Source organism: Rhinichthys klamathensis, unplaced genomic scaffold, assembly GCF_029890125.1.
Source record: "Rhinichthys klamathensis goyatoka isolate OS25496 unplaced genomic scaffold, OSU_Roscu_1.1 h1tg000606l_1, whole genome shotgun sequence".
Lineage (NCBI taxonomy): Eukaryota > Metazoa > Chordata > Actinopteri > Cypriniformes > Leuciscidae > Rhinichthys > Rhinichthys klamathensis.
Window position 1 is genome coordinate 439,699 of NW_026607061.1, and position 25,756 is coordinate 465,454.

Sequence of the window (25,756 nt, forward strand, 5' to 3'; positions counted from 1 at the left end):
ATGTTCAGAACAGGTTCCTGACAGGTTTCGTGAGATTCACCCATTCATCACTGCAAAAAAATATATTTTCTTACTCAGTATTTCTGTGGTGTTTTCCAGCACAAATATGTAAACATTCTTAAATCACGATGCATTTACTTGAGAAGCAAAATGACTCAAGATATTAAGTCTTGTTTTATGAAAAAGGTATAAACATTACGTTTTTGCTTAAAACAAGAAAAAAAAATCGTATTTTTCTGATTTACTTTCTTGTTTTAAGCATAGACTCACTAAATGTTCATTAAACTCGTTTGGCTTCTCGGGTAAATGTGTCTTGTTTGAAGAATATTTAGATATTCTTTCTGGGAAAACAAGACAAAATCATCTTTTGCAGTGCAGTGCCGAACACAACGTACAGACGAAACTCAACGCACAAACACTGATGTATTGCATAACACAGGTCATTTGCTGACGGCACACAATCTACAGTGCAATTCGTGCCATAGTCTTAGAAATGGCTTCCTGGGTGACGCAACTGAACCCAGTAAAGATTCAAGTAGAGTTAAAGGATGTATTCATACGCATGGAATGTCAGAACTCACGCACACACCGTCATGGCAGTTGCCTTAAAGGGAGATAGAAGGACACACATGCAGCTTTTGGAGTACAGCGGATCACTAGAGAGGCCCTGAGGACGCCGGACAGGAAGTGACACACCTGGACGCTGCCATCTGAGCCAATCAGAGTGGGTGAATTATTCAGATCTATAAAGTGCTCATCATAAAGGATTGTAATAGACTGATAGTGACTACTGATCTCAATCTGAGGCCGGTGAAGAGAAGTCGGATGGAAGGCGGATGTGCGGGTCCGGTCTCAGTATGGGATCTGGTTCTGGTAGTATTGCAGCATGTCGTAGGTTTTGCTCCTGTATTGGAGAAACACAGAATTTCGATATAAACGTTCACGGTAACACTTTACAATGAGGTTTGATTTGTTGACATGAACTAAAAATGAAAGATACCTCTTCTAAAGCATTTATTATTTTAGTAAATGTTCATTTTAACGCTTACACATAAATCATTAAAATCAAAAGTGCTGTATCTGTTAATTTCATGGAGCTACAGTAGTGGTCAACTGCAAGTTTGATTAAACCATCAAAATATGAGGAAAATATTTTATATGTTTTAAATATTTTATATATGTGGGAAGATCAAAACACTAAACTTGGTTAAAGTATTTATCTGAGAAATTATTTGGCAAAAAAAACCAGCTACAGGTTTTATTTCACTATGAAAAAAGATGCATAGAAAAACAAAAAGCTCATACTGACATACATAATCAGTTATTAATATTTCATTGGTTCTCTCTTGTTTTTGCATGCGTTCATAATTTCTTTGTATGACAGCCTGGCCAAATATTATGATGCACAATTTGTCATGTTTCATTGCGTTATCATCACAAATAAGAGGATCGACTTCAAGCACAACTATACAAATTTTTTAAAATATTTTAATAAAAGGTGAAGATTAGCCTGACATCACTTTTGACCACTACTGTAACTTGAACTAACAATGAACATTTGTTTTTTTTCATTGAACTAATGTTAACAAATGTATTGCTCAATGTTAGGTAAAATGCAATAACCAATGTGGACAAAGAGTCTTTCTACGTTCACAATTAAACTCTTTCTTTGAATATCATGTGACATAAGTGATGTTTGTTACCTGCTACTGAGGAAGCAGCGCTCGATGACTTTAATCATGAAGGCCGCAGCTTCCTTCTCGCTCATATTGGGGTTGAACCTTTGCCTGCCGAACACAATGAACGACGATCAGTGTTTCAGAGGAATAAATGACAGATTCGAGCATTAAATTATGATTTAATATTCAGTAACGTACTTCAGGAGTTTGATAGTCTGTCCTCTGAAGCACGGCAACCCCGTGTCCAGCATCAACGTCACCAATGACACGACAGCATCCATATACGGCCTGAGATAAACCATTAAAACACAGCTTTATTTCTATAGCGCTTTATACAATACAGATTGTTTCAAAGCAGTTTTAATTCAATGATAAAGCAACTCTACGGAAGACGATAGTGTCGTTATTCAGTTCAAGTCAGGTCAATGTTGACTCAGTTCAGTTCAATAACAGAGTTCATCAATTATAAAAACTAACTGGCTTCATCTATGAAGCAGCTCTACACACGATAATAGTGTCATTATTCAGCTCAATTTAGTTCAGGTTTTGTTCTCGTCCAAAAGTTTCATTACAGTCAAATTGATAATATTACTCAAAATCAAGAAGAGTATTTTATAAAAAAGGATTTCAAAAACAGGCATGAAATGTAAAATCTAATAATTATAAACCAGCTAATGATAGAAAATAAACCCTATGCAATTTTAAAGTTGACCTATTATGCACCTTTTCAAAGTCTTGATGTTGTTTCGTGCTCTACTAGAACAGGTTTTCATGCTTGAATGTTGATTATTTTCCCTCATATTCTCCATTGTTGCGGCTCCTCTCTTCCCAGTCTGTCAGTAACGCTCTGTTTAGTTCCTGTCTCTATGAAGCCCCTCCTTCTGAAAAGCACACTGTGCTCTGATTGGTCGGCTGGATCAGTGTGTTGTGATTGGTCGAGCGCTTCGAGTGTGTTTATGAAATGTCCCGCCCCTTTCCATAACCACCAGTTTAACACACTACTAACTAACTCAACTAGGCCCCGCCCCTTTATTATGCTATGAATTATTTAAATGAGGAATATTGTGACGTGTTCGTTCCCAGGAGAAACTCAAGGAGTTCAGAAACAGTGACACTGATATAGAGAAGAACTCCCGCTGGAGGGACTTTGTGCTTTAGAACTTTTTTATGCTTAAACAGCAACGTTACACACTTAAGGCGGGCGTACACGGTGCGAATTCTGATGGTCGGAAGATCGTATGTCCACGCACGCTTTACGAGTGAGTTTATCCGAAAATCGTACGGAGGCAGTGATATACGACACGATTTTACGACCTGCTGAATTCCGAAGAAATCGCACGAAGTTCAGCGCCAAAAACTCTGCTCTCTCATAACTGCATATAAAATATTGATACAAGCCGTGACTATTTTGCTACATATATAGGCTCGTTTTCAGCACCGGAAAACGGACGTCCGGTCACACTTTTGTGTGTGTGTGAATGAGATAAAAAAAAAGTAGTTACGGTACGCATTCAAAAATAAAATTTCAAGCTCTCTGAATGATTAATTGGCCGTTTTAACCACCTCATATGAGTGTTTGCAATACATTTTGCTGCAAGAAGCTAGCGCAGTGAACGGGGCGTGAGGGCGCGGGTGCGATCCCGTGTTGCCAGATCCACCTAATGGAAAGGTGACAGTAGTATTCTGGACTTGTTTTTCTGATTAATGTCACACTTTAGGAAGTTATTAAAGTGGAAAGTTGCATGTTAGGGTTCGTGATATCTTAATCTTATTTCCAAAACACAAGCTTTGAACTTATTTCGGATTTTTATTATTGTTTTTGTTAGTTTTTGCTTGTTTTTCGTCGCAATATCTGGCAACATTTTACTGTCGGCATTAATTAAAAAAAAGCTTAGGCTGTAGACAAACTGTAATTGCTGACAGATACCACATTCGGTAAGACAAACGCAATGATCATCGTGATTATCTGTAAGAAATGTATAACACTATCAAAAACAATAGCATAATACAGATCTGTATGTTACAGAATGAAATATGCCAAATACTGGCCAGGAACAAGGCAGGAAGACGGCTCATGCTGTTTAGTTAACCTTTCACAAAGTCATCATAAAAACGTTAATTGAAGCAGTGTTTCTAGTAGTCCACACCATTTTCGTCTTTCTTCTTCTGTGGATTTCCTCAGCTCCTGATTGGTCAAATTCAGATAGATCGACAAAACGGCTCATTCAACCTCACCACCTCACGAATTCAAGCCGACAGCTCCCAAACTTTTTCGACATGCTTAAAAATTAACGGGAGGTCGAGCTCGGCTCGTATCTTCCTCGCACACGATACGAGCCGCGACATGCGAGCATAACCGATTTCCACGCGATTTCTCCCAAGTGAAAAAAATCATCTGCGAAAAAAATCACACCGTGTACGCCCGCCTTTAAAGAAAAATTAACCTAGAAAAAAGCAGAATAGGACCCCTTTAAAATATTCAGGTGGTTTGCAGCCAAAATCCTTCCCAGACACACTCAAGTGTCAACACGTCTGACCTAATCTATCATCTCTGAGGATTCTGAAATATTGAACAGCGGCCCGTCTCACCTTACGGCCAGGTATCCGCGCACACACATCTCCATGAACCATTTAAAGGGTGTGGCCTCCATCTTGCCGCCCATGATCATCACCATCTCGTCGGTCAGCTTGATGTCGGGCTCCCAGCCCAGATTCCCACCCGGAGAACTCTCAAACATGAAGCCGAAGTCTACAAGATGAATAGATAAATATATAAAACACAAACTCAGTCTTTTCATCTTTTTAATTTTTTTTTTTTTTTAAATCAAACATTAAATAATTGTATTATTTTTTTATATTATATGGAATGATTAAAATTATATTAAATAAAAAAATCGAATAATTATTGAGCTTATATAATGAAAATGTTTTTGTTTGATGTACTATAGATATAATATTAAAAAAATTATAATATGTAGTAGTTACCAGGGATATTATCAAACTGTTAAAAACATTTTTGTTAATTGCTAAAATAAAACAAATTAAATATTAGGACTTAGAAAGGTTGCCTTGGCAGTAAGTTGAAGCTCTAAATGGCAAACTGGAAATAAATTAAAGCAGAACCTGAACCAAAAAAAAAAAATATTTATACCTAATATATATAAATAGAAAGCTTTTTTAACATACACAACCGTTTAAAAGTAAGAGGGTTTTTTTTTTTTGGAAAGAAATTAATACTTTTATTCAGCAAGAATGCATTAAATTGATCAAAAGTGACAGTAAAGACATTTATAATGTTACAAAAGATTCTATTACAAATAAATGCTGTTCTTCTGAACTTTCTATTCATCAAAATATCCTGAAAAAAACTGTTTTCAACATTGATAATAATCAAAAATGTTTCTTGAGCAGCAAATCATCATATCAGAATGATTTCTGAAGGATCATGTGACACTGAAGACTGGAGTAATGATCAGCTTTGAGTAGTCAGCTTTGATCACAAATAAATGTAATCATATGCACCGAATAATTTGTTATTATTGCATACTGTTTTATAATGTACAACAAAACACTGAGGTGCAAATAGTATCTGCTACTACTTGCAAGATGTATAAACAGCATCTAACAGTAGCAAAAACAGTCTGTTTGACTTTGAATATAATGGTAAAAGAGCGGGAGGACAAGAGTCAAATGATGGTGGAAGAAACCATGACTAACATAAGTGGAATTTGGGGAGGGGAATAAAATGCTACAAAGTAACGTAGCTTTTTTGAGTTAAGCTAGTGTGGTTTAACCCGACTGACCGATGTGGATAAGATGGCCTTTGCTGTCCAGCATGATGTTGCCGTTGTGTCTGTCTTTGATTTGTAACAGGAAGAGCAGCAGACTGTACGCAGCCATACTGCGGATGAAGTTATATCGAGCCTTTAAAAGACAGAAACGACAAAAGATGCATTAAAAATGAACCATCAGATGCATAAGCAACTTAATAAAAACACATTAGCTGGAGCAAAACCGGAAGCATGTTCATCATTTTCTATTCTCTCAAGTGTGTTTTAAAAAAAATAGGCATCAGATGTTCATGTTGATCAAGATCGGTGTACACACTTTTGATAAACACACAAAAAGTCATTGCAGTTGTAATATTTCTTGGTTTAAATTGATTTGAGGTCTATAAGATGTCCATGCAGAATCATAGCTGTGCACTTGGGTATATATATCTGGAAGGATGGTTATACAGACAAAATAAAATATTAATCTATGATATTTCCTGAAGCAAATGGTTGTCACCTTCTGGTAGGCCAGCGTGGACTCGTCCCCGTACTGGTTTCTGAAGTAGTCGTACATGCCAAAGTCGGTCTGCCGGCCGAGCTGATCACGGGACTTGCAGTCGGGAATGCATTCGATCACGCCACACTGAAAAGAATCAAACAGGGAGTCCAGGTCAGCAGAACTTCAGCAGGAGAGCAACATGAAGTCTCACAGGAAGCTCAAGGGTCACTCACTCCAGGAGCGGTGGCCACCACTCTGTACGGGAACACAAACAGGTCCAAACCCACGAGCTGGAAGATGTTCTTGAAGAGACCAATGATCTGAAGAGCGAGCATGTCCTGATACAAGAGAAACAAAATCAATCAATCAATTTATTGGAGAATAATTATTTGGGAGAATTTCATGAAAACCCATACAGGTCACATTTCACCCCAAAATGCATTTGATATGCTTTTAACTAACAGTCCATTCATAGTATACATTAATAATTACATCATGACAATTAAGGTTTTTCTCTCAGATTTTCTCAATTGTAATTTGTCAAAATGTTTTACTTTTACTTGTAATTTATAAAAATATATACACACTACCATTCAAAAGTTGGGGGTTGGTAAGATTTTTTAATGTTTATGAAAGAAGTCTTTTATGCTCTCCAAGGCTGCGTTTACTTAATCAAAAATAGTAATAATAAACTGTAATATTGTGAAATATTATTCGAATTTCAAATAATTGATTTTCTCTGTGAATATATTTTAAAATATAATTTATTCCTGTGATCAAAGCTGAATTCTCCAGTCTTCAGTGTCACATGATCCTTCAGAAATCACTCTAATATGATGATTTGCTACTCAAAAAAACATTTCTGATTATTATCAATGTTGAAAACAGTTGTGCTGCTTCATATTTTTGTGGAAATCATGATGCATTTCCTTTAAGGATTCTCTGATGAATAGAAAGGTAGAAATCTTTTGTAACATTATATAAATGTTTTTAATGTATTGTAATGTAAATAATGTAAATATTGTACTGTTTTGTGTATTGTACAGTGTTGTGTTTTGTGAAATGTGTTGCATCCTATGGACAAGTGTTGTAAATTAGCAGTTTTGCTACAACACTAAAAAAACAACGTATCTGGTTTGTCCAATGCTGTTGTTATGTCCATATCAAATAAATAAATAAATAAAATAAAAATAAAATAAAATGTCATTTTATAATCATAATAATCATTTTGTTGCATCCTTGCTGAATAAAAGTATTAATTGCATTTTAAAAACCCCACATTTTTAAATGGTAGAGTATATATACAATATTTATTATTATTTCATATTTTGTAAATAATATATTTACTTATTTTTCATATTTCCATTATTACAGTAATGAAAATTAGATTTTCTTTTTCAATTCACTACTGAGTTTTTTAGGGGAAAATGTAAAACATCAGCATAGTCCTACAATTTCTTTTTATTTTGGATTAAAATATGATACAGACTTTGTGAGATTCACCCATTTACATTTAAATTTGTCCAAAAAACAACAACAACTAATGCATGCTTCCCATGATACTGACCTGTCTGCAATCATCGCCCACTTTAAAGATGGCCGCCTGCCAGCAGACCTTTTGAGCCATCTCTGAACTCTCTTCACCTTCATCCGGAGAGTCTGATGGGCAGCGCAGACCTGCAGACAGACAATGGGCCGCTCAGGAGGACAATACAGAAACTGCATTTACACTACCATCACTGCATGTGTGACTCACCCTCTTTTTCAAGCTCGCTAACTCCGCACCTCTTAACTTTGAATTTAGCCAGATAAGGGGCTTTGGCAGCACTGTAAAAACAAGCTAATGTTAATGACCTCATCAATCACATGTGCAATGTAAACACATGTTGTCAATACTGGAGATAGCATGTGAACAAAAGAACCAGAGTACATGGTGAGCTGTGATACCTCTGCATAGGTGTTCCTGACTTGTAGTCGATATCGAGGACGATGGCTTCTGGATTGCTTGGCAAATAGCATCCTGATAACAGTGTTAGAAAAGTTATGAAAAGATCAATGAAAAATATCAAAGTAATATGGGAGCAATTACTCTTATCACAAGTAACTATTCAGATATATATTAAAATGACCTGGCTGAACTTTGATTTCTGACAGCGCCTTCAGACACGCTCTCTTCCTCTCATCTCCTTTTGGAACAGGCCTGGAAAACAAGAACAGCATTCTTTGATCTCTATTTTATTTACACACAGTGCATTATTCTAATAGGCATATTTTGCTTAAAGAAAATTATGCCTATTTTAAATTAAGGCCCGTTCAAAACAAGGACAATAACGATAAAGAAATGTCTAAATATAAAAGAGTTCTATAACACTAATGACACAGAGGATCGATGTCGTTGGAATCACTTTCAGAATGATTTTCTCCAGCTGATGAATGATAAAAACATTGACAGCCAATCAGCAATGGCCAATTTAACCCTCATGTGGTGTTCAAAACCCTATAACACTTGTGGTGTTCCCGGTCAAAAATGACCGGGCCATAAAAAAAACCTTATAAATCACTCATTATACCATATTTTCACCCAATCTTGGATTCAATCTTTTTGTCAACATGTTCTCTTTCAATTAGGACTGGTTTTATATTTTGATTTGCATCTGAATAATCATAGGCCTCATTTATTTGAGAGTAGGCATTTCATTTTTTGAGTTTTTTTTTTTTTTTTTTTTTTTTTTTTTTTTTAATTTTGGAAATATTAAATAAAATCTGAAGAAAATTGATATTGTTGATCACACTAGTCAACTTAACATTTTCACCAGGAATTTTGTTTTGAAACTTTTGTTTTGTAAAAAATATGGCACATAGTCACACTTGTGGTGTTCCCGGTCAAAAATGACCGGCCTATAAAAAATAGCTTATAAGTCACTCATTATACCATATTTTCACCCAATCTTTGATTCAATCTTTTTGTCAACTTGTTCTCTTTCAATTAGGACTGGTTTTATATTTCTGTTTGCATCTGATTAATCGTGGGCCTCATTTGTCTGAGAGTAGGCATCTCATTTTTTGAGTAAAAAACAAATAATTTATGAGTAAATTTGGAAATATGAAAAAAAAAAAATGAAAAAAATGGCTACTGTTAATCACACTTGTCTACTCTAATGTTTCACCAGGAATTTTGTTTTGAAACTTTTGTTTTGTAAAAAATATGGCACATAGTCACACTTGTGGTGTTCCCGGTCAAAAATGACCGGCCTATAAAAAATAGCTTATAAGTCACTCATTATACCATATTTTCACCCAATCTTGGATTCAATCTTTTTGGCAACTTGTTCTCTTTCAATTAGGACTGGTTTTATATTTCTGTTTGCATCTGATTAATCGTGGGCCTCATTCATCTGAGAGTAGGCATGGTCAAAAATGGTCACGATGGCCGACCATTGAAAGTGAATGGGAGAGACTGAAAATAACAGAACAATTTAGTTTTCAGGAGCATGTTCATTATTTTCATGTACACATATGAGCATGTCTGCTTGCAAACATCGAGCCCTTGGACCTGTGCATGTATCGATACATTTATACACACGCAACCCAGACACACACATGTTAAAACACACAAACTTTTTTAAATATTACACACATTCTTTTCCACAGAGAGAAATTTGATCCTACCCTAACCTGCATCTAATATACATTTATCCATCTGACATTACCACACACACACACACACACACACACAGGCCGTGATCAGATTTTTGACTCAGAAACTAGTGAGGAGGAGGAAATTCAGGATGCATCTTGCAGTGAAGATGTTTCTGAAGATGAAGGCACAACTGAATCGGCTACGGAGCTTGAAACAACTGATGAGGAGCAGTCGTCCAGTGATGAGGGCCCAGCTGAGGTTACTGTTTCATTCTGGTCAAAAGATGGAACTTTGTCCTGGCCTTCATCCCCACCTATGAGGCAAGGCAGGTTTTCTTCTGAAGGCCTTCCTCTTCAGAAACATCTTCACTGCAAGATGCATCCTGCATGTCCTCCTCCTCACTAGTTTCTGAGTCAAAAATCTGATGAATAACATCATGTGCAGAGCTGTTTTGCCATTGTGCTGCCACAAATGAATGACAATTAAGGTGCTGTGAGGCATTTTATATATGCCTGTGCTATCAGATGATGTATATTTGTAAATATTGTCTGATTCTGTGTGAGAACCTCACAGTTCCAAAACAAAATGTCATAATATTTTGTCTGGAAGCTGTGATGAAAAAGACCATGAAAGAAATATTCTTTTGAAGCCGGGTCACTGCAGTCACGGCCAGTTTGTGTGTGTGTGTGTGTGTGTGTGGTAATGTCAGATGGATAAATGTATATTAGATGCAGGTTAGGGTAGGATCAAATTTCTCTCTGTGGAAAAGAATGTGTGTTATACTCAAAAAAGTTTGTGTGTTTTAACGTGTGTGTGTCTGGGTAGCGTGTGTATAAATGTATCAATACATGCACAGGTCCAAGGGCTCAATGTTTGCAAGCACACATGCTCATATGTGTACATGAAAATAATGAACATGCTCCTGAAAACTAAATTGTTCTGTTAGTTTCAGTCTCTCCCATTCACTTTCAATGGTCGGCCATTGTGACCATTTTTGACCATGCCTACTCTCAGATGAATGAGGCCCACGATTAATCAGATGCAAACAGAAATATAAAACCAGTCCTAATTGAAAGAGAACAAGTTGCCAAAAAGATTGAATCCAAGATTGGGTGAAAATATGGTATTATGAGTGATTTATAAGCCTTTTTTTGTAGGCCGGTCATTTTTGACCGGGAACAACACAAGTGTGACTATGTGCCATATCTTTTACAAAACAAAAGTTTTAAAACAAAATTCCTGGTGAAACATTAGAGTAGACTAGTGTGATTAACAGTAGCCATTTTTTTCATTTTTTTTTTCATATTTCCAAATTTACTCATAAATTATTTATTTTTTACTCAAAAAATGAGATGCCTACTCTCAGACAAATGAGGCCCACGATTAATCAGATTCAAACAGAAATATAAAACCAGTCCTAATTGAAAGAGAACAAGTTGACAAAAAGATTGAATCCAAGATTGGGTGAAAATATGGTATAATGAGTGACTTATAAGCTATTTTTTATAGGCCGGTCATTTTTGACCGGGAACACCACAAGTGTAACAAGGTAACAATACTCCCACAAAAAAATAAGAAAATTTTCTAAAAAACACTGAGATTTAGTTATACCGTTTGGGAACAAAGTCACTAAGTTTCAGTCCAAAGCGATAACATTAACTAGTATTTTCGGGAATAAGAAAATCTTCTCCGGGTCAAATTGACCCGAACACCACATGAGGGTTAAGTGATATTTCCCAATTCCCATGATACTGACCTGTCTGCAATCATGATTTGCAACAGGCTTGGAAAATAAGAACAGTTTCCAAAAATGAATCGCTGCCTAGCTAGACAACATTTTTAGGCATTATAAGCATACTTCATATGTAAAAGCTCTTTCAAAAAAAATTCATAGTATCCTATAACAGGGATTCACAATTTTTTGGTAGCAATTTATTTTACAGTCCTGTTACATACTATGTACTTATTATAGTAATTGCAATAACTATGTAATAACAAGGCACTAACCCTGAACCTACCCCTAAACCTAACCTTATATTACCCAGTACTTTCTAAGGTAAGAACACTGTAAGTACCGGTAAGTGCACGTACTGTAAGATAAAGTGAAACCAATTTTTTATCATCTAAACCTCTTTGAGCTAATTGTGAAATAGTGGTTGCACTTTATTTTACAGTACTTGATCTTTCCATGTACTTACAGAGTACTTGTCCAGAAAAGTACTGGGTAATATAAGGTAACTACATGGGTTAAAGGAGAACTCCGGCGCAAAATGAACCTTTGGTCTAATTACACATTGTTACACACCAGCGCACTTGGATCGGCGTTCGTAGATCGACTGGTAAAGACTGTATTTCAAAGATGGCTCCTGTCTGTATACGCGAAGTTGACTGTATGTATTAAATATCTTCATATTAAACTGTCTGGACACTGACAAAGTTCTCAATGCTTCGGTTTGAAGGTAGGGACCCTCATTCTGCTACCGTGTTAGTGTGGGGCTATTTTGAGTCTTGTTAGTGGTATTAAAAAGCGATTTTTATTTGTCATTGATCTATGCCCAATATACTAGCGTTATACTAGCTTTATAGGCTAAACTGTTTTTAGAGATAAAACTATTTACATTCGATAATCATGAAAACAAATCTCAGATAACGGTTGACTAGGTAACAATGTGTAATTAGACCAAAGGTTCATTTTGCGCCGGAGTTCTCCTTTAAAGTTAGGGGAAGGTACAGGGTTTCATTACTACAATAAGTACATAGTATGTATATGCAAAACAGGTCTGTAAAATATAAGTGATGCCAAAATAATAAGTAAAAGACTGACTTGAAGTACTCCCTTTGATTTTAGGTTAATATTTTAAGAATTTAACAACACGTTTGCATTTTTATGCTTTTCTGTTGACATGCGTACCTTTTTTTAGTGTTTCATTTTAATTGTTTTTATTTTAGAAATTAAAATTTGTATTTGATATTTTTATGGTCCAATTAATTATTAGTTTTTCATCAACTCACAAACTGATTTTAATTTTAAGGCATCATCGTATGCATCCTTTAGGTTTTAACATTGTACTTTAACATTTGTACATCTGCCTGTCTAGTTTTAACTTATAGATAAAATAATATATATCTTCATTCCTAACCATTGCACATTGACTGCATTACTATTGCACATGTAAAATAGCCATCACCGTAATTTAATTATAACTTAATAGTAACTTAATTATAACTTCCGCTATAACTTTTATTGTATTGTATTATTTGATTTTTTTACTTCAATTGAGCACAGAAGTACAGTACGTCACAAAAACATTTCACTGCGCATCTTGTATGAGTATGTGACAAATAAAAACCTTTGAATCTTGAATCTAGGTATAACACAACCCATAATGCACTGTGATGAAATCAGTGAATAAATGACAGCAGATAAATATGAAAGAAATATAACCATTTTATGTTTTTAATCGGTTCCATTTCAGTTATGAGGCTGTCTAGGAAGGTAACAGCCATCGTAGGCAGTAGTGTGACAGTTCATATGTGGTGAGCGTACTTGATAATGGCAGAGACGTTGGTGATCTTGTTGAAGAAGTCAAACTCGCGCTGGTAGAAGTCTTTAGCGGGGCCCGACAGAGAGTGTGTCATCTCTTCCACCATCTGCTCCAGAAGCTCACCGATGTCCGCTGCACCACAACACAAACCCAGCGCTCAATAAATACACATCAACCTCTATATCTTAGCATGCGTTCACACTTGTAGTTCGGTTCTCTGGGTTCTTTTAGTTCAAAAACGTAAATGATACATTTAGTCCTGGTTCGCTTAGCGTTCACACTGTCATTTTTAACACGAGCCTAAAGATCCGAAGCCATGCTGTGTGTGGGCTAAATGTGCAGACATATAATGGTATTTTTACTAGCTGAGAACTCATTAAGAGCTTAAATAATGTGTAAAGGTGTCAAAACAGCAGCATGAATTCCTCTGTTGCACACAAACAAGGATCTACTGAAAGGAGAAGCGGTTCTGACGCCTGTACCGAACTGTAATGGGCAACGTAGATCATGTGACAAGAGGAACCAGGTATGCTTGAGCATTCTGTCCTTTTTAGGGTTGCAGCTTGTGTTTTTGGTTCATTTAGACGCATTTGGTTCATGTTACGTTCATATTTTAGTCGAACTGCACCAGAGTTTGTTTGGAAATGTGGGTCTCGGTCCGCTTGTTTGGTGCGCATCAGGGTTTGGATGTTAGCGTTCACTCTTATTCAAATGAACTGCACTAACAGAGCAACCAGAGTTCCTTTTAATTGAACCAAACCAGCAAAGTGTGAACACACCCTTAGACCCTAACATCTTATGTCATTCTAAACCTAATGTGCTGCTATAAATATTTAACACTGACATGTATTTTCTGTGTGAGTTGCCATGTGAACGTGAAAAATGGCTGACAGGGAGAGAGCCGCCTCCCAGTTTCTGATTGGCTAATGCATGGGTCATGCTCAGATGCATTTCAGACTTTTGAATGGTAGTGTATGTAAATTTGAATTAATCTGTCTAATAATGGCAATTAACAGGACACATTCAGACTGAACAGTTTACGTACGGTCTTTCTGATGGCCTTCCTCGTCCAGATAGATGTTGGTCTTCATGTTCCATATGAACTGATGAGCGAGGAGCTGGGACTTCTGCGCGGCCCACAGGATGTACTCGCGCACGTAGCCCATCTGTCAAAAATGGCAGGTAAAATGTTAATAACAGCCCAGGGGTGAATGAAATGACTGCTTTTGTTAACAAAAGGCAGAGGTAGCTCAGGAAAGGTCACAGTTCACTCTTTCTCACCTTGTCATAGCGCAGTGCTTGAACGATTTGAGGAATGTAAAACAAAATGGCGTCCTGTAAGAGAAACACAAGATCACAAAAAACACATTCATTTTCAATCTGTTCCTCACACAAGGAATAAAGTGACATAAGGACCACTTTTATGACACGCTTGTGGTGTTTAAAGTATGATCACCCTTTAAAACATCTCATTTTGTGCTCCACAGAAGAAAGACAGTCATACGGGTTTGGAAAGACAAGTGTCTCATTTTTACAATGATCAAAGGGCTATAATTACATCAATGGAAATTGTAGCTAAAACACAGCTATCAAATAACTGATATTGATAGAGAGCAAAAAAAAATTACTGAGCATAATAACTAGGGTCACTTTGTTTAATAGTTCAGGTTGTTTTATGTGATATCGGTCAACACTTTCTTTGTCATCCAAACCTAGTTGAGCTACTTATAAAATACTAAAACACTTTTGATCAGTTCAGTTGAATGCATCCATGCTGATTAAAAGTAATAATTTTTAATAATAATAATAACGATAATACAATTTTAAAAGTGTGATTTCTACTGGAAAAGTCATGGGAATTAATATTAAAAATATTAAATAAATAAAAAAAAATTCTTTAATGAATATAATTTGAAAATCTAAAATATTGTATTAGATAGAAACTTCTAATTGTGAGTTTAAAAACCCTGTAATCACAAATCACTAGAAAATTCATGAAAAATAATTGGTAAAACATATATATATATATATATATATATATATATATATATATATATATATATATATATATATTATTTACAATTTTATAATATTTATTTAAATATTTATATTTGAATATTTACTTAAATATTTAAATAAAAATATTATTATATTAATATTATATTATAAAATTAAACTAATTTAAACTGCCACTCATAGTTTACGTAAATAAAATACGAGCAGCTTTGTTATAACAGCAGAAGACCAAAAATATCTTCAATATTGCATTTGACAATTGAGTCAGCCTTGAAGTCAGAGAGGTTGAGAAGCATTGCTCTAGCGCCGCCCTGCTGGTACCTACAGGAGGGAAGGAGCGAAGGACTTTGACTCCATACTGAGCGGTGAGCGGATGAGGAGGGTACATGCTGGAGAAGTACGAGAGGCCGGTGGGAGGATCCGCAGGAGCCCAGCACAGAATGTGGCTCAGTTCTGGAGAATCAGCATCAATGGTGTGCCACGTCACCAGGAACTATGGGAAAAACACATGCCACATTGAGAGTGATTTATAACACTGTCTGGCAGTTCATGTCCTGTTGTGGCAGAATGGCAGCTCTAACCTTCACTGCCTCTGGCACATCGCTAACAGCACCAGGATCCAGTCGAACCAGACGGGTCACTTCAGCCACGATGGCGTCTGCGTTTTTGAACCTACAAAAGCAAGAAAAGAGGTCATACGTTGACATCAAAACATGAGCTCTGTAACAAAACCGTCTAGGCAGCATCCTGAACTGAATAGAAACCTCATTTTGCTAATCAAATGACGCAATACAAAAATGCATTATTAAACACACAAATAATATGATCCGTTTTTAATTAGGCGACGCAGAGCTATTTTAAGCAACAATTTTCAGTATTGAATTAATTATGTAAATACTGTAAAGTGTACATGAATTCAATTCAATTCTCCACAAATGATATACATTCCTGAAAAACTCTTGAGTTTATTTGTAATTCTCAATATTTTTTAATTGATGATTCTCGTTAGATTTTCAATAACAATCAAATTGCAAATCATTTTTTTTCGATTTAAAAATTTTCTTTGTGAGTAAAAGGGTGAGTGCACTTTTTAATAATATAATATAATATAATATAATATAATATAATATAATATAATATAATATAATATAATATAATATAATATAATATAATATAATATAATATAATATAATATAATATAATATAATATAGTTTTGGAACAATGTGCATTACTGTCATTAAAAAATAGGTTTTATTCATTATGCCATTTATTTTTCCCATCTGAATTTGACACACTACATTCTGGGATGGTATTTTGCACAAAGGATGCATCCCTGAAAAATTGCTACAGTTGGTAAAAATGAGATAAAGGAGAAGATCAACACCAAGATGCCTTAAAATGCAGTCTAGGTAGACAGCTCACGAGAGTTTGGGACAGAGCTAATAGTCCTGTTGTTGGTGTACCTGGCTGGAAGCTGCATGGCCAGGTACGGAGCGATACTCCAGGCCAAATTGACATTGTCCTTCCATTGTTTCTCACTCAGGTTGATGTATTTGGACCTCCAGTTAGAGATGCTGGTTTCTACCGACTGCTCGGTGGCGATGGTCAGCTCCTGTGTTGATAGCGGGTTGTACCAAGTGGTCAGTCGCTCGATCTCACTGGCCTGTTGAGAAAGCAGAGACGCGCAAGATTTGTTTATCAGGAACTGAGGATGAAATCAGGTTGGGGAAAAGGCGTCCCTTACCAGTAAGGCCAACAGTAACGTCCTGCGTTTCATGTAGTACTTGTGCAACTGGGTGCCTCTGTTGCTCTTTTTGGACATGCCTATAGTGAAATGACACAACAGAAGACACGAGAAAGCATGAGAGAGCTGAATAAGCCTAAATTCAATTATGTTCATCATATAAAGCGGTTGTGTCTCTTCAGAAAATTTGGACTTAACCGCTCATATATTCATTTGGATTAGTTTTATGATCTCTTTATGAACTTTTTGAAGCGTCAAAGTGGTAGTTGCTTAGCTGTCAGTGGAAGGACAGAAATCATTTCATTTGTGTTCCGAAAATAAACGAAAGTCTTACGGAAACGAAAAGACTCTTTAAAGGTGCTATATGTATTTTTCAGCGGCCTCTATCGGTGATGTTTCAGATTGGAACCAATTTTTACAAGAGCGCTCGTGCTCTTGCACGTCCTCGAACACAAGAGCGAGCACTCATGGTACCGGTGTGTTGTGCGTTGTGTGAATTCGAATTTCGAAATAATTTGGCAGGGGGTCGTAATTCGGCACAACACACAACATGCTGGAAACTCAAGTAAACTCCCACTGCAACGTTACAATAATAGGCTACTTTTATCAGCTTGACGTTGAACTAATGCTCCATGCTCGTACCTAACGTTACATTGACTGCATTTAGCCGACATGTGGTGTTATCTAGCATAACAAGGCATTTCACTAACTATTCGTGTATCTTTCACAATCAGCAGTGTCAACATAGGTATAATATGATAACGAAAACGGTTAGTGACTAGATTGAACAATTTCAGTGTAACAGTAAGATCGTAGGAAGTAACATTACTGTACTGAACGTGTCTGGAAATGTGTATTATAAACAATATGATAGAAGTGGGATGAGTGACGTTAGACAGTAGATCTAGTACATAAAATAAAATTTACATCCTAAAGCACCTACTTTTTGTTATCCTGGAACAGTCTGTTGTATTCATTTCATGTCTCATGTATGTTGTAGTTTACCTTGCCATTTCATTACAGTTTACCATTATTTCAGCATATCTGAAAACTTGTAATTTATCACAATAAAAATAGCGGAGGTCTCTCCATAATTCAAACGCTCTGCCGATGTTGATCCGTGTTTTCGTCCTAAGTTGATCCGATTCACGTTTGGCCTGACGAGCTTCACCAGATACATTTTTGTTTTGTTTTTTATATTTATGTGGTGTTTGTGTTGGAGTGTGTGTTGTGCTGGACGGAGGCAGGTCGTGTTTGGGTGTTATCAGACTCCATGTCGTCAGCTGCAGTGCCGTCGGTCGCATAGACTGTATATAAAAAGGAGAGAGGCTCGGGAGCGCGCATGCACGTCACTTCCGATGGATTTCGCAGAAAATCCGACCCGGAGACTTCACATAGAAATATGAATACTGGCCTTCAGAGGTAATAGCAGAACCTGACAAGTGGATCATTGTAATGTGTGATTACAACCCCTTCACACACAGGCAATAAAAAAGGATTCATTTTAGAAGAAAAGTTACATATAGCACCTTTAAAATGCAATGTTCATAATGCATGATGCTAAAAAAAATTAAAATAAAGAGAGTAATCAGTCAAACAATGGCCACTTGTTCATTTCCAGTAGCTCAGAAAGCACTTATTGCTCATCTAAGTGTCCTGCTGACTCTTAACAATCAGGGAGATCACAGCATTAGCAGCTAGACATTGGCTAAGCAGATTAAACTATTAAAGCGAATCAGGATGAGCGATACCTGATTTCTTCGAGGTGGTGGACATCCCGCTGGACAGGGGGTAGGTGTTAATCCAGCCCTGAGCGCTCTGCTGCCGGGAACCCCCAGCCATGTCCATGTTATTCCTGGGGTCAGTGGCGTTCATCACCGACAAACTGTTCAGGGACGGATCCTGGTTGTCTGTGAAAGGAAACGTCGTCAAGCCAAGGATTTTGTCGAATTTTATTCTCCTTTCTGATACCAAACACCTAAACTATTAAGGGTGAATCTCATGAAGAGCATGTGCAGGTCATATCTCTCACTAAAATCACAAGAAGAAAAAAGTTATTATATTTAGCATAAAGAAAATTAGGCCAATTTATTTCCCCAAATTCTCATTACTTCAATGCACTCAAATGTTTTTCTTTTGAGCTGATTTGTAATTCCAATTATTCTTTCAGTGATGACAATTTGCAATTTACTCATTTAACTGGAAACGATTTTACACATATTTCAAATACTTTTTAAATACATATTTTAAGCACAATTTCTTTGTGTAAAAAAATGTTTTGATGGGGGAAAAATTAATGCACTATATAATAGATTTTTTTTGTAATAGTTCTGTTTTGGGAAAATGTGCATAATTGTCAACAAAAAAAAATGTCACTGCAAAAATGCAAATGGCCCCAAAATAGATTTCATATTTATTTCTTTGATTTAGAGGTGACATATGACCTGGACATGTTCTTGACAGGTTCTGTGAAATTCACCCTTTAAGTGATTTGTAAATGAATGTAATTATTTTACCCCATTTCAACTTTCTTTCCCTTTTACTATTTGGTTGTTCCATCATTCCAGCACTTTTTCTCCTCTCCTATTTCCATTTTCTTTAATGAATTATTAACACACAGCATTTCGAGGAAGTGAAGCCTGCAAATTATACATTCGACGAGTAAATACCAAGCGAAGCAACTGATTTGTGGTGATGTCTGGCGATGTAGCACATCACACGATGGAGAGGCTTTAAGGGACGAATGAAGTCTCAATTAGTTCTCTGGTATTGAAATGATCATGCATTTTACATGAAAGCGCTAATGTTCTGATGAGATCATGTTTTCTACGATGGATAGAGAAGGGTGGTGGCGGTAAGGGGGGGGGGGAGGGGGGGGGGGGGTGTAGACGGGACGGATGCATTTGTCAATTTGCGCTTAGCAAACAAATTGATAAATTTGGCTGCCAGGATGATTGCCGTGCATTTTTACTATTGGTTTCAAATTTGCCATGCAAATTTGAACCTCATAAACAAGCTCCTGCTGCACTGTAGTTGCACAGTTGTAGCAAGAGAGGCTTACTTAATATCGATAGCGGAGAAGTGCTGGAAACGATAAGCGATCCGAAAATCCCAGCAGATAGGGAGCTTTGAGGGGGATTGGAGCCAAGCTCACCAGGTGGCACGAGCTGACTAGCAGCTAGGTACTTCTTATCGGAGAGGATGTTGGCGTAGAAGCGGATCATTATGCTGATGTCCTCGCGCAGACGTTTGTCTCCCTGCGTGGGGAACTTCGATGTGACGCTGAAAAAAAAAAGAAAAAAGGAGATATAATTAGGATTCAATTCATTTACTAAAGAAGGACACAGGCAGAGTTTATTAGCTCAACAGAGTTTATTAGCTAGCTCAATTATTTATTAGCTCAACAGAGACTGCTAACTTTTCCAGCAGCTCTGGTTCTGGAAGTATTTTCCCCATTTTCTCAACAAGCATTTATCATATCAAAAACTCCAATATTTTCATTCCAGTACCTGAAATAATCAAAGGCGGTGGAGTAAATCTTTTCCCGCAGGACGTTACGGATGGTGGAGTTGGTCACTACGTCAGAATGCAGGAGTGCGAGACCGAGCGTCAACAGCCTAAGTGCAGAGAAATGTAGTAAATTTTTTTTTTTTTTTTGTTAACTACAACAACAACAAAAAAGTGTAAATGTAATGAAATACAATGAAATAAAATGGTGTAAGATTTATGTATTTTGAATTTTCAGTCAGAAATTGCTAGTAAATTTCACAAAGAATTACAAAGAAAAGGCAAGGAACACACTGAATTAAACAAGACTGAAATAGTATTTAAGTAAAACATACGCCAATCATTTTTATTTAAATCATCTTTAACAGTCTAGTCTTCTTGCTAACCTGAAGCGAGGTCCAATGGCCGCCACATGGCGGTTCAAGCTGCTTTTTGGGCCACCAACATTGAGAGAGATAGACCTCTGCAAAAGACTGGCGAAAATCTCCACCTGATCCGCACTGCTGTACTTGGCGATCTCAAAACGCTGGACCAGAAACTATACAAATCGGAAAAAAGACAATTAACTTGATGAAATAAATGCTATTTATGCTTCTATGCCTCCACTCTTTTTAAACCCATCCCTGTTATAGCTTGTATGTACTATTCTGGACAATGTATTGCTAGCACTTCTCATGTTATTGACTCCTTAAAGTTGCCCTATCATGCTTTTTCGAATATGACCTTTCATGCCGTGTGCAATATAGCTGTTTGTAAATGTAAAAGGTCTGCAAAGTGCAAGACCAATAAAGTTATTGTCTCCTAGAAGAAAGAATCGGTTCTAAACTGCTGAAATGAGTCGTCAACAAAATCCTGAAATCCAAAATCCATATGTAGGTTTGTAACAAATTTGCATAATGCCAGCCTGGTCTTCATTGGCTGCCTATGAACACCGTCTACTTTGCCCCGCGCTCAAACACTGTAGTTGTAGCTGAGACTGGAAGAGTTTAGTTTGTGGTGTTCATTTCGAGAAGATGCAGTTTTCTGAGCTGCGAAATCAAATCCACAAATCCAGATTTGCGCTGGAATTGATACAGTAAAACAGACACCATCGTTACTGTTCGTATCACTGTGTATCAAGTGCAGAGAAAGATCAGGAGCTGAAATTACTCATTTGAAAGTCGCTTTGGTTATGTCTGCTAAATGAATGAATTAAAATGTTTGTCATTTTGGGAAACTAAAAAAAAAAATCAATCAACAAATTAAACAGAGCAAACTGTTTGCTCAAACAGAGCAATTTTGTAGCAAAATGAAGTAAAAAGTTTACTGATGCAATTACACAGCAGTTCTATTTCAAGAACGACCCCATCACAATAGAGGAGAGGGAGATTTCCTCGCAAGGATTCTTCAAGCTATTTCTGGTGTGTATCATAAGAAGCTTTTGGGCGGGGTAAATCTACAGCTATGGAAACGCCTGTAAGCTTGGACGGATAAACAAGGTAACAGTAACCTCAATCCAGATGTAGTGTGGCGTGACGTCCGGCGGGCAGGGGATGGGTTGGCTTTCCTCTGAGGCCGCCAGGGGATCCGCCTCCACCTGGGCGTCCGAGAACAGCCCCATCTTCAGCTCGACGGTCATCTGCCATGCACCAGCCATCTCCCGCATGAACTGAACACAGAATGCAGGGAAAACTTGGCAAAAAGCATTTTGTAAAACCTGCATAGCTAAAATATGCACATAATATGGAACAACTTTAATCTAATATAACAGCAGTGATTTATAAAAAGCGCTATGTAAATAAATTTGACTGGACTCCAAATATTGGTATTCTGACAATGCTGCGTTTACATGTGTGTCTTACCGGGACTTCAACACCTGTCCTTGCAGCCAGGAGCCATTCCCAGCAGGCTATAGCCGTTTCCATGCCATTCTCCGTAAACATCTTTAATGGAGACCAGCACAGTTGATGCAGTAGCTGAGGGTCCCATTCTACACAATAAATACAACAATTAATACTCAATTTACTTTCTTAAAAGGGGTCCTATTATGCTTTTTTACATGGTCAACTTTCTTTAGTGTGTAATGTTCCATGTAAAAGGTCTGCAAAGATCCGAAGCACAAAGTCACTATTCTCTATATCAGTGTCAGTGTTTCTGAACTCCCTGAAACGCCTCCATTGTAGTCTTGAGTTTCTTCAGGGAACGAACACGTCACAATATTCCTCATTTAAATAATTCATACGCAGAATAAAGGGGCGGGGCCTGGTTGAGTTAGTTATTAGTGTGTTAAACACCATTGGTTATAGTAATGGGGCGGGACATTTCCCAAACACACTCAACACTGACCAATCATAACACACTGGTGCAGTCGACCAATTAGAACACAGTGTGCTTTTCAGAAGGAGGGGCTTCATAGAGACAGGAACTAAACAGAGCGTTACTGACAGACTGGGAAGAGACGAGCTGCAACAATGGAGAATATGGGGAAAATTATGTTTTTTTTCAACATTCAAGCGTGAAAACTTATTCTAATAGACCCCAAAAAACTAAATCAAGACTTGTGAAATTTAACATAGTTTGTAGTATACTATAACAGTTGATTATGAAATGTAAATTTTTGTTGTTATTGCAATCCAACAGCATGGAGATCTACTGTTGGCGTATAGCTTGCAATGAGGTGACATGCCTTTGGAGCTGATCAACAGCGCAGCCATTTTGAACATGGCTTCAGTGAAGGCTTCTGGCTGGCCTCCGTCCAGAGCTTCATTCATCTGGCGGATCATCAGCTTATTCAGGTCCGACGTGCTCCGCGTGGCCTCTGAGAAATGGATCATCCCTGCCACCTGCATACGAGACATGTGAGGAGTTAAGACTAATGCTTTTTTCATAAAATACCCAACAGCCTCTGCTTTATTATTTAGCACTACCTCTCCAGCATAGCGGTTTCTAAGGTTAAGGGAGGCCATGAAGTTAGAGTAGTCTTTCTTCACGCATGTTGGTCTCTCTGTGAGCTGAGTGGTCTGAAATGAGAGAAAACATACTTTCTGGTTATATAATCGCTGAGGAACTATTTAATATCCCTTTAGCATGAACTAAAACACAACACAAGTCGTTCATCTTACACCCAGACTGGTGCTCTGGCGATTGTATCCGGCAAAGTGCAGGATACTCTCAGTGGCCATCGCCAGACCCGTGTGCTGAGACAGACCCGACACCCAGTTCTGATGCTTATTCAGGTATTCCTGTGGTCAATGCATAGATGATGTTAAAAATCATTGCAGAGGATGATACTGTTGAAGTCAAATCTCTGTTGTTGTTCTTTTTAATAGGAATCCAAACCTGTAGGTGAGATTTGGTGACCGATGGCGCCCATTTCATGGCCTCTTTAAGGATTTCTCCACAGCGGGCAGCGAAGTCTTTCACTATGCTCTACACGTGACACATGACATCCCAAATGTATCACTAACACATAATGTATACACAAATGATACACAAATGTATCACTTTTTCATAAAAAGCCTAATTTCACATCGATGCTTTTTTGTGCAAATTTTTCCCAATTTAAAAAAAAAAAAAAAGGAAAAATCAAGCAGATTTACATTTATAAATTATAAATGAATAAATAAATATAAATATCATATAAATAAATATGGTTACAAGCACAGTACCAGTCAAACGTTTGGAAACATTACTATTTTTAATGTTTTTGAAAGTCTCTTAAGTTCATCAAGCCTGCATTTTTTTTATCAAAAATACAGAAAAAAACTGTAATATTGTGAAATATTATTACAATTTAAAATAATGTTTTACTATTTTAATATACCATTACTCCAGTCTTCAGTGTCACATGATCCTTCAGAAATCATTCTAATTTGCTGATTTATTATCAATTTTGGATTTGGAAACAGTTATGCTGCTTAATATTACTGTTTTTTCTGTATTATTGATCAAATAAAAGCAGGCTTGATGAACATAAGACTTCTTTCAAAAACATTAAAAACAGTAATGTTTCCAAACTTTTGAGCGGGAACTGTACATATTCCTGTGATTGTAATAAGTGTAAAATTTTTTTTATAAATAAGTGAAGTAAACGTACCTCTCTGGCCTCGTATGTATCGGGCACTGTGATGCGATACGGGGTGTCCGGAATGTCATAATACGGCTGGTCTTTGTGGATGTCCTGAAGAACAGTTCAAGATTTTTAAATCAATAATGTATCATAAACATCTCCTGTAACAAATCTCCAAATGAGGAAACACATTAACTTGATCTGAGCAAAGGAAGAAGCACATACAGCGCTGAGTGAAAGAGACAGGGTCTGTAATATATCCAGCATGGTCCTCAGGACACGACCGCTCCACAACAAGTGTGGAAAACTAGAAGAAAAACAAAGAGACAAGCTTTCAACGTTCAAGAAGAAGAAATCAACCTAAAACACTATTCTACTGTTTGTGAGATGACCGATAATCATCCAACCCACATAAAAACAGTAACTCTACCAGTTCAAAGTTTAAATTGATTCTTAATCATATCTACAGAAACAACATCTCAAGAGAATATGGTTTAGTATAATGTTCTGTGATTGTAATGGAAAAGCACCCACGTCTCAGCGAGTCCTGACAGATATTTGTCAGCCACTCTTCGGATTCTCTTGTGAATGTGGTTGAAGTTGACCAACAGGAACTGAGCATGACTTTCTAACTCCTCCTCGTGGGCTTTGGTCTTATCCTAGGAAAAAAAAAAAAAATCTAATATTAGAGGACAACAACGAGTGGTTCATGTCCTTCATTTGAGTCTAGTTCGGAAGAGATGCTAAAGCTGTTCACGTTAACCATTAAGCACTTCAATTTTCATTTACCTTGTCAGCCATCATCTGAAGAAAGACATCAAAGACCTTGTCACCCACTGCAATGACACACTGCATCATTCCTAAAAGAGGAAATAACGAAGACATAATCACATCAAAGCTGTCAAATGAATAGATTTGCTAACTTGAATCCTTAAGCAAGACGACACAGGTGAATAGGGCAAGTTTGAACTAAAAGACACTTCCCCAGGTGATTAAACACAGTACATTAAGACATTTAATTTTGCATTACATGTTCTCTGAAATGCTATGTTTAATAGGCATAAATGTTTAATAAATGTAAATGAGGCATTATAGATGCATTCATTTACATAGATTTCCAGAACAGAAATCTGAAAATTGTTTCTTTTTGTTGCTGACAGATTTTTTGATTTATTTTTATCTCTACCTAAATCAGAAAATACTTTCAACAGCCAGACAAAAATAAATTCACCATGTTTTTAGCAATAAAATGTAATATAAATGTGAGGTGAATGATATATGAACAAACCCCTCAGTAAAACCCT

General features: G+C 36.8%; 1 protein-coding gene across 2 annotated transcripts in view; it reads right to left on the reverse strand.

Annotated features, from left to right (window-relative positions):
* Positions 1-358: 358 nt before the first annotated feature.
* Positions 359-25,756, reverse strand: part of pi4kaa (phosphatidylinositol 4-kinase, catalytic, alpha a) — a 41,944-nt gene continuing 16,546 nt past the window's right edge. The window contains exons 24-55 of one of the 2 annotated variants that reach the window (XM_056240682.1): positions 25,242-25,312; positions 24,987-25,111; positions 24,678-24,759; positions 24,480-24,563; positions 23,723-23,812; positions 23,506-23,625; positions 23,311-23,403; positions 23,070-23,226; positions 22,246-22,373; positions 21,894-22,052; positions 20,791-20,942; positions 20,407-20,514; positions 20,052-20,179; positions 18,649-18,807; positions 16,898-16,977; positions 16,617-16,816; positions 15,734-15,824; positions 15,478-15,645; positions 14,418-14,471; positions 14,182-14,302; positions 13,139-13,268; positions 8,081-8,151; positions 7,899-7,971; positions 7,708-7,778; positions 7,519-7,628; positions 6,185-6,289; positions 5,970-6,095; positions 5,483-5,603; positions 4,269-4,428; positions 1,878-1,967; positions 1,704-1,787; positions 359-904 (exon numbers count right to left, since the gene is read on the reverse strand). In XM_056240682.1, coding sequence (XP_056096657.1) covers positions 853-904; positions 1,704-1,787; positions 1,878-1,967; positions 4,269-4,428; positions 5,483-5,603; positions 5,970-6,095; positions 6,185-6,289; positions 7,519-7,628; positions 7,708-7,778; positions 7,899-7,971; positions 8,081-8,151; positions 13,139-13,268; positions 14,182-14,302; positions 14,418-14,471; positions 15,478-15,645; positions 15,734-15,824; positions 16,617-16,816; positions 16,898-16,977; positions 18,649-18,807; positions 20,052-20,179; positions 20,407-20,514; positions 20,791-20,942; positions 21,894-22,052; positions 22,246-22,373; positions 23,070-23,226; positions 23,311-23,403; positions 23,506-23,625; positions 23,723-23,812; positions 24,480-24,563; positions 24,678-24,759; positions 24,987-25,111; positions 25,242-25,312 — 3,563 coding nt within the window. In that variant the 3' untranslated portion in view covers positions 359-852. Of the gene's footprint in view, positions 905-1,703; positions 1,788-1,877; positions 1,968-4,268; positions 4,429-5,482; positions 5,604-5,969; positions 6,096-6,184; positions 6,290-7,518; positions 7,629-7,707; positions 7,779-7,898; positions 7,972-8,080; positions 8,152-13,138; positions 13,269-14,181; positions 14,303-14,417; positions 14,472-15,477; positions 15,646-15,733; positions 15,825-16,616; positions 16,817-16,897; positions 16,978-18,648; positions 18,808-19,958; positions 20,180-20,406; positions 20,515-20,790; positions 20,943-21,893; positions 22,053-22,245; positions 22,374-23,069; positions 23,227-23,310; positions 23,404-23,505; positions 23,626-23,722; positions 23,813-24,479; positions 24,564-24,677; positions 24,760-24,986; positions 25,112-25,241; positions 25,313-25,756 lie in introns of both variants that reach the window. The other variant, XM_056240681.1, reaches the window with a different exon arrangement.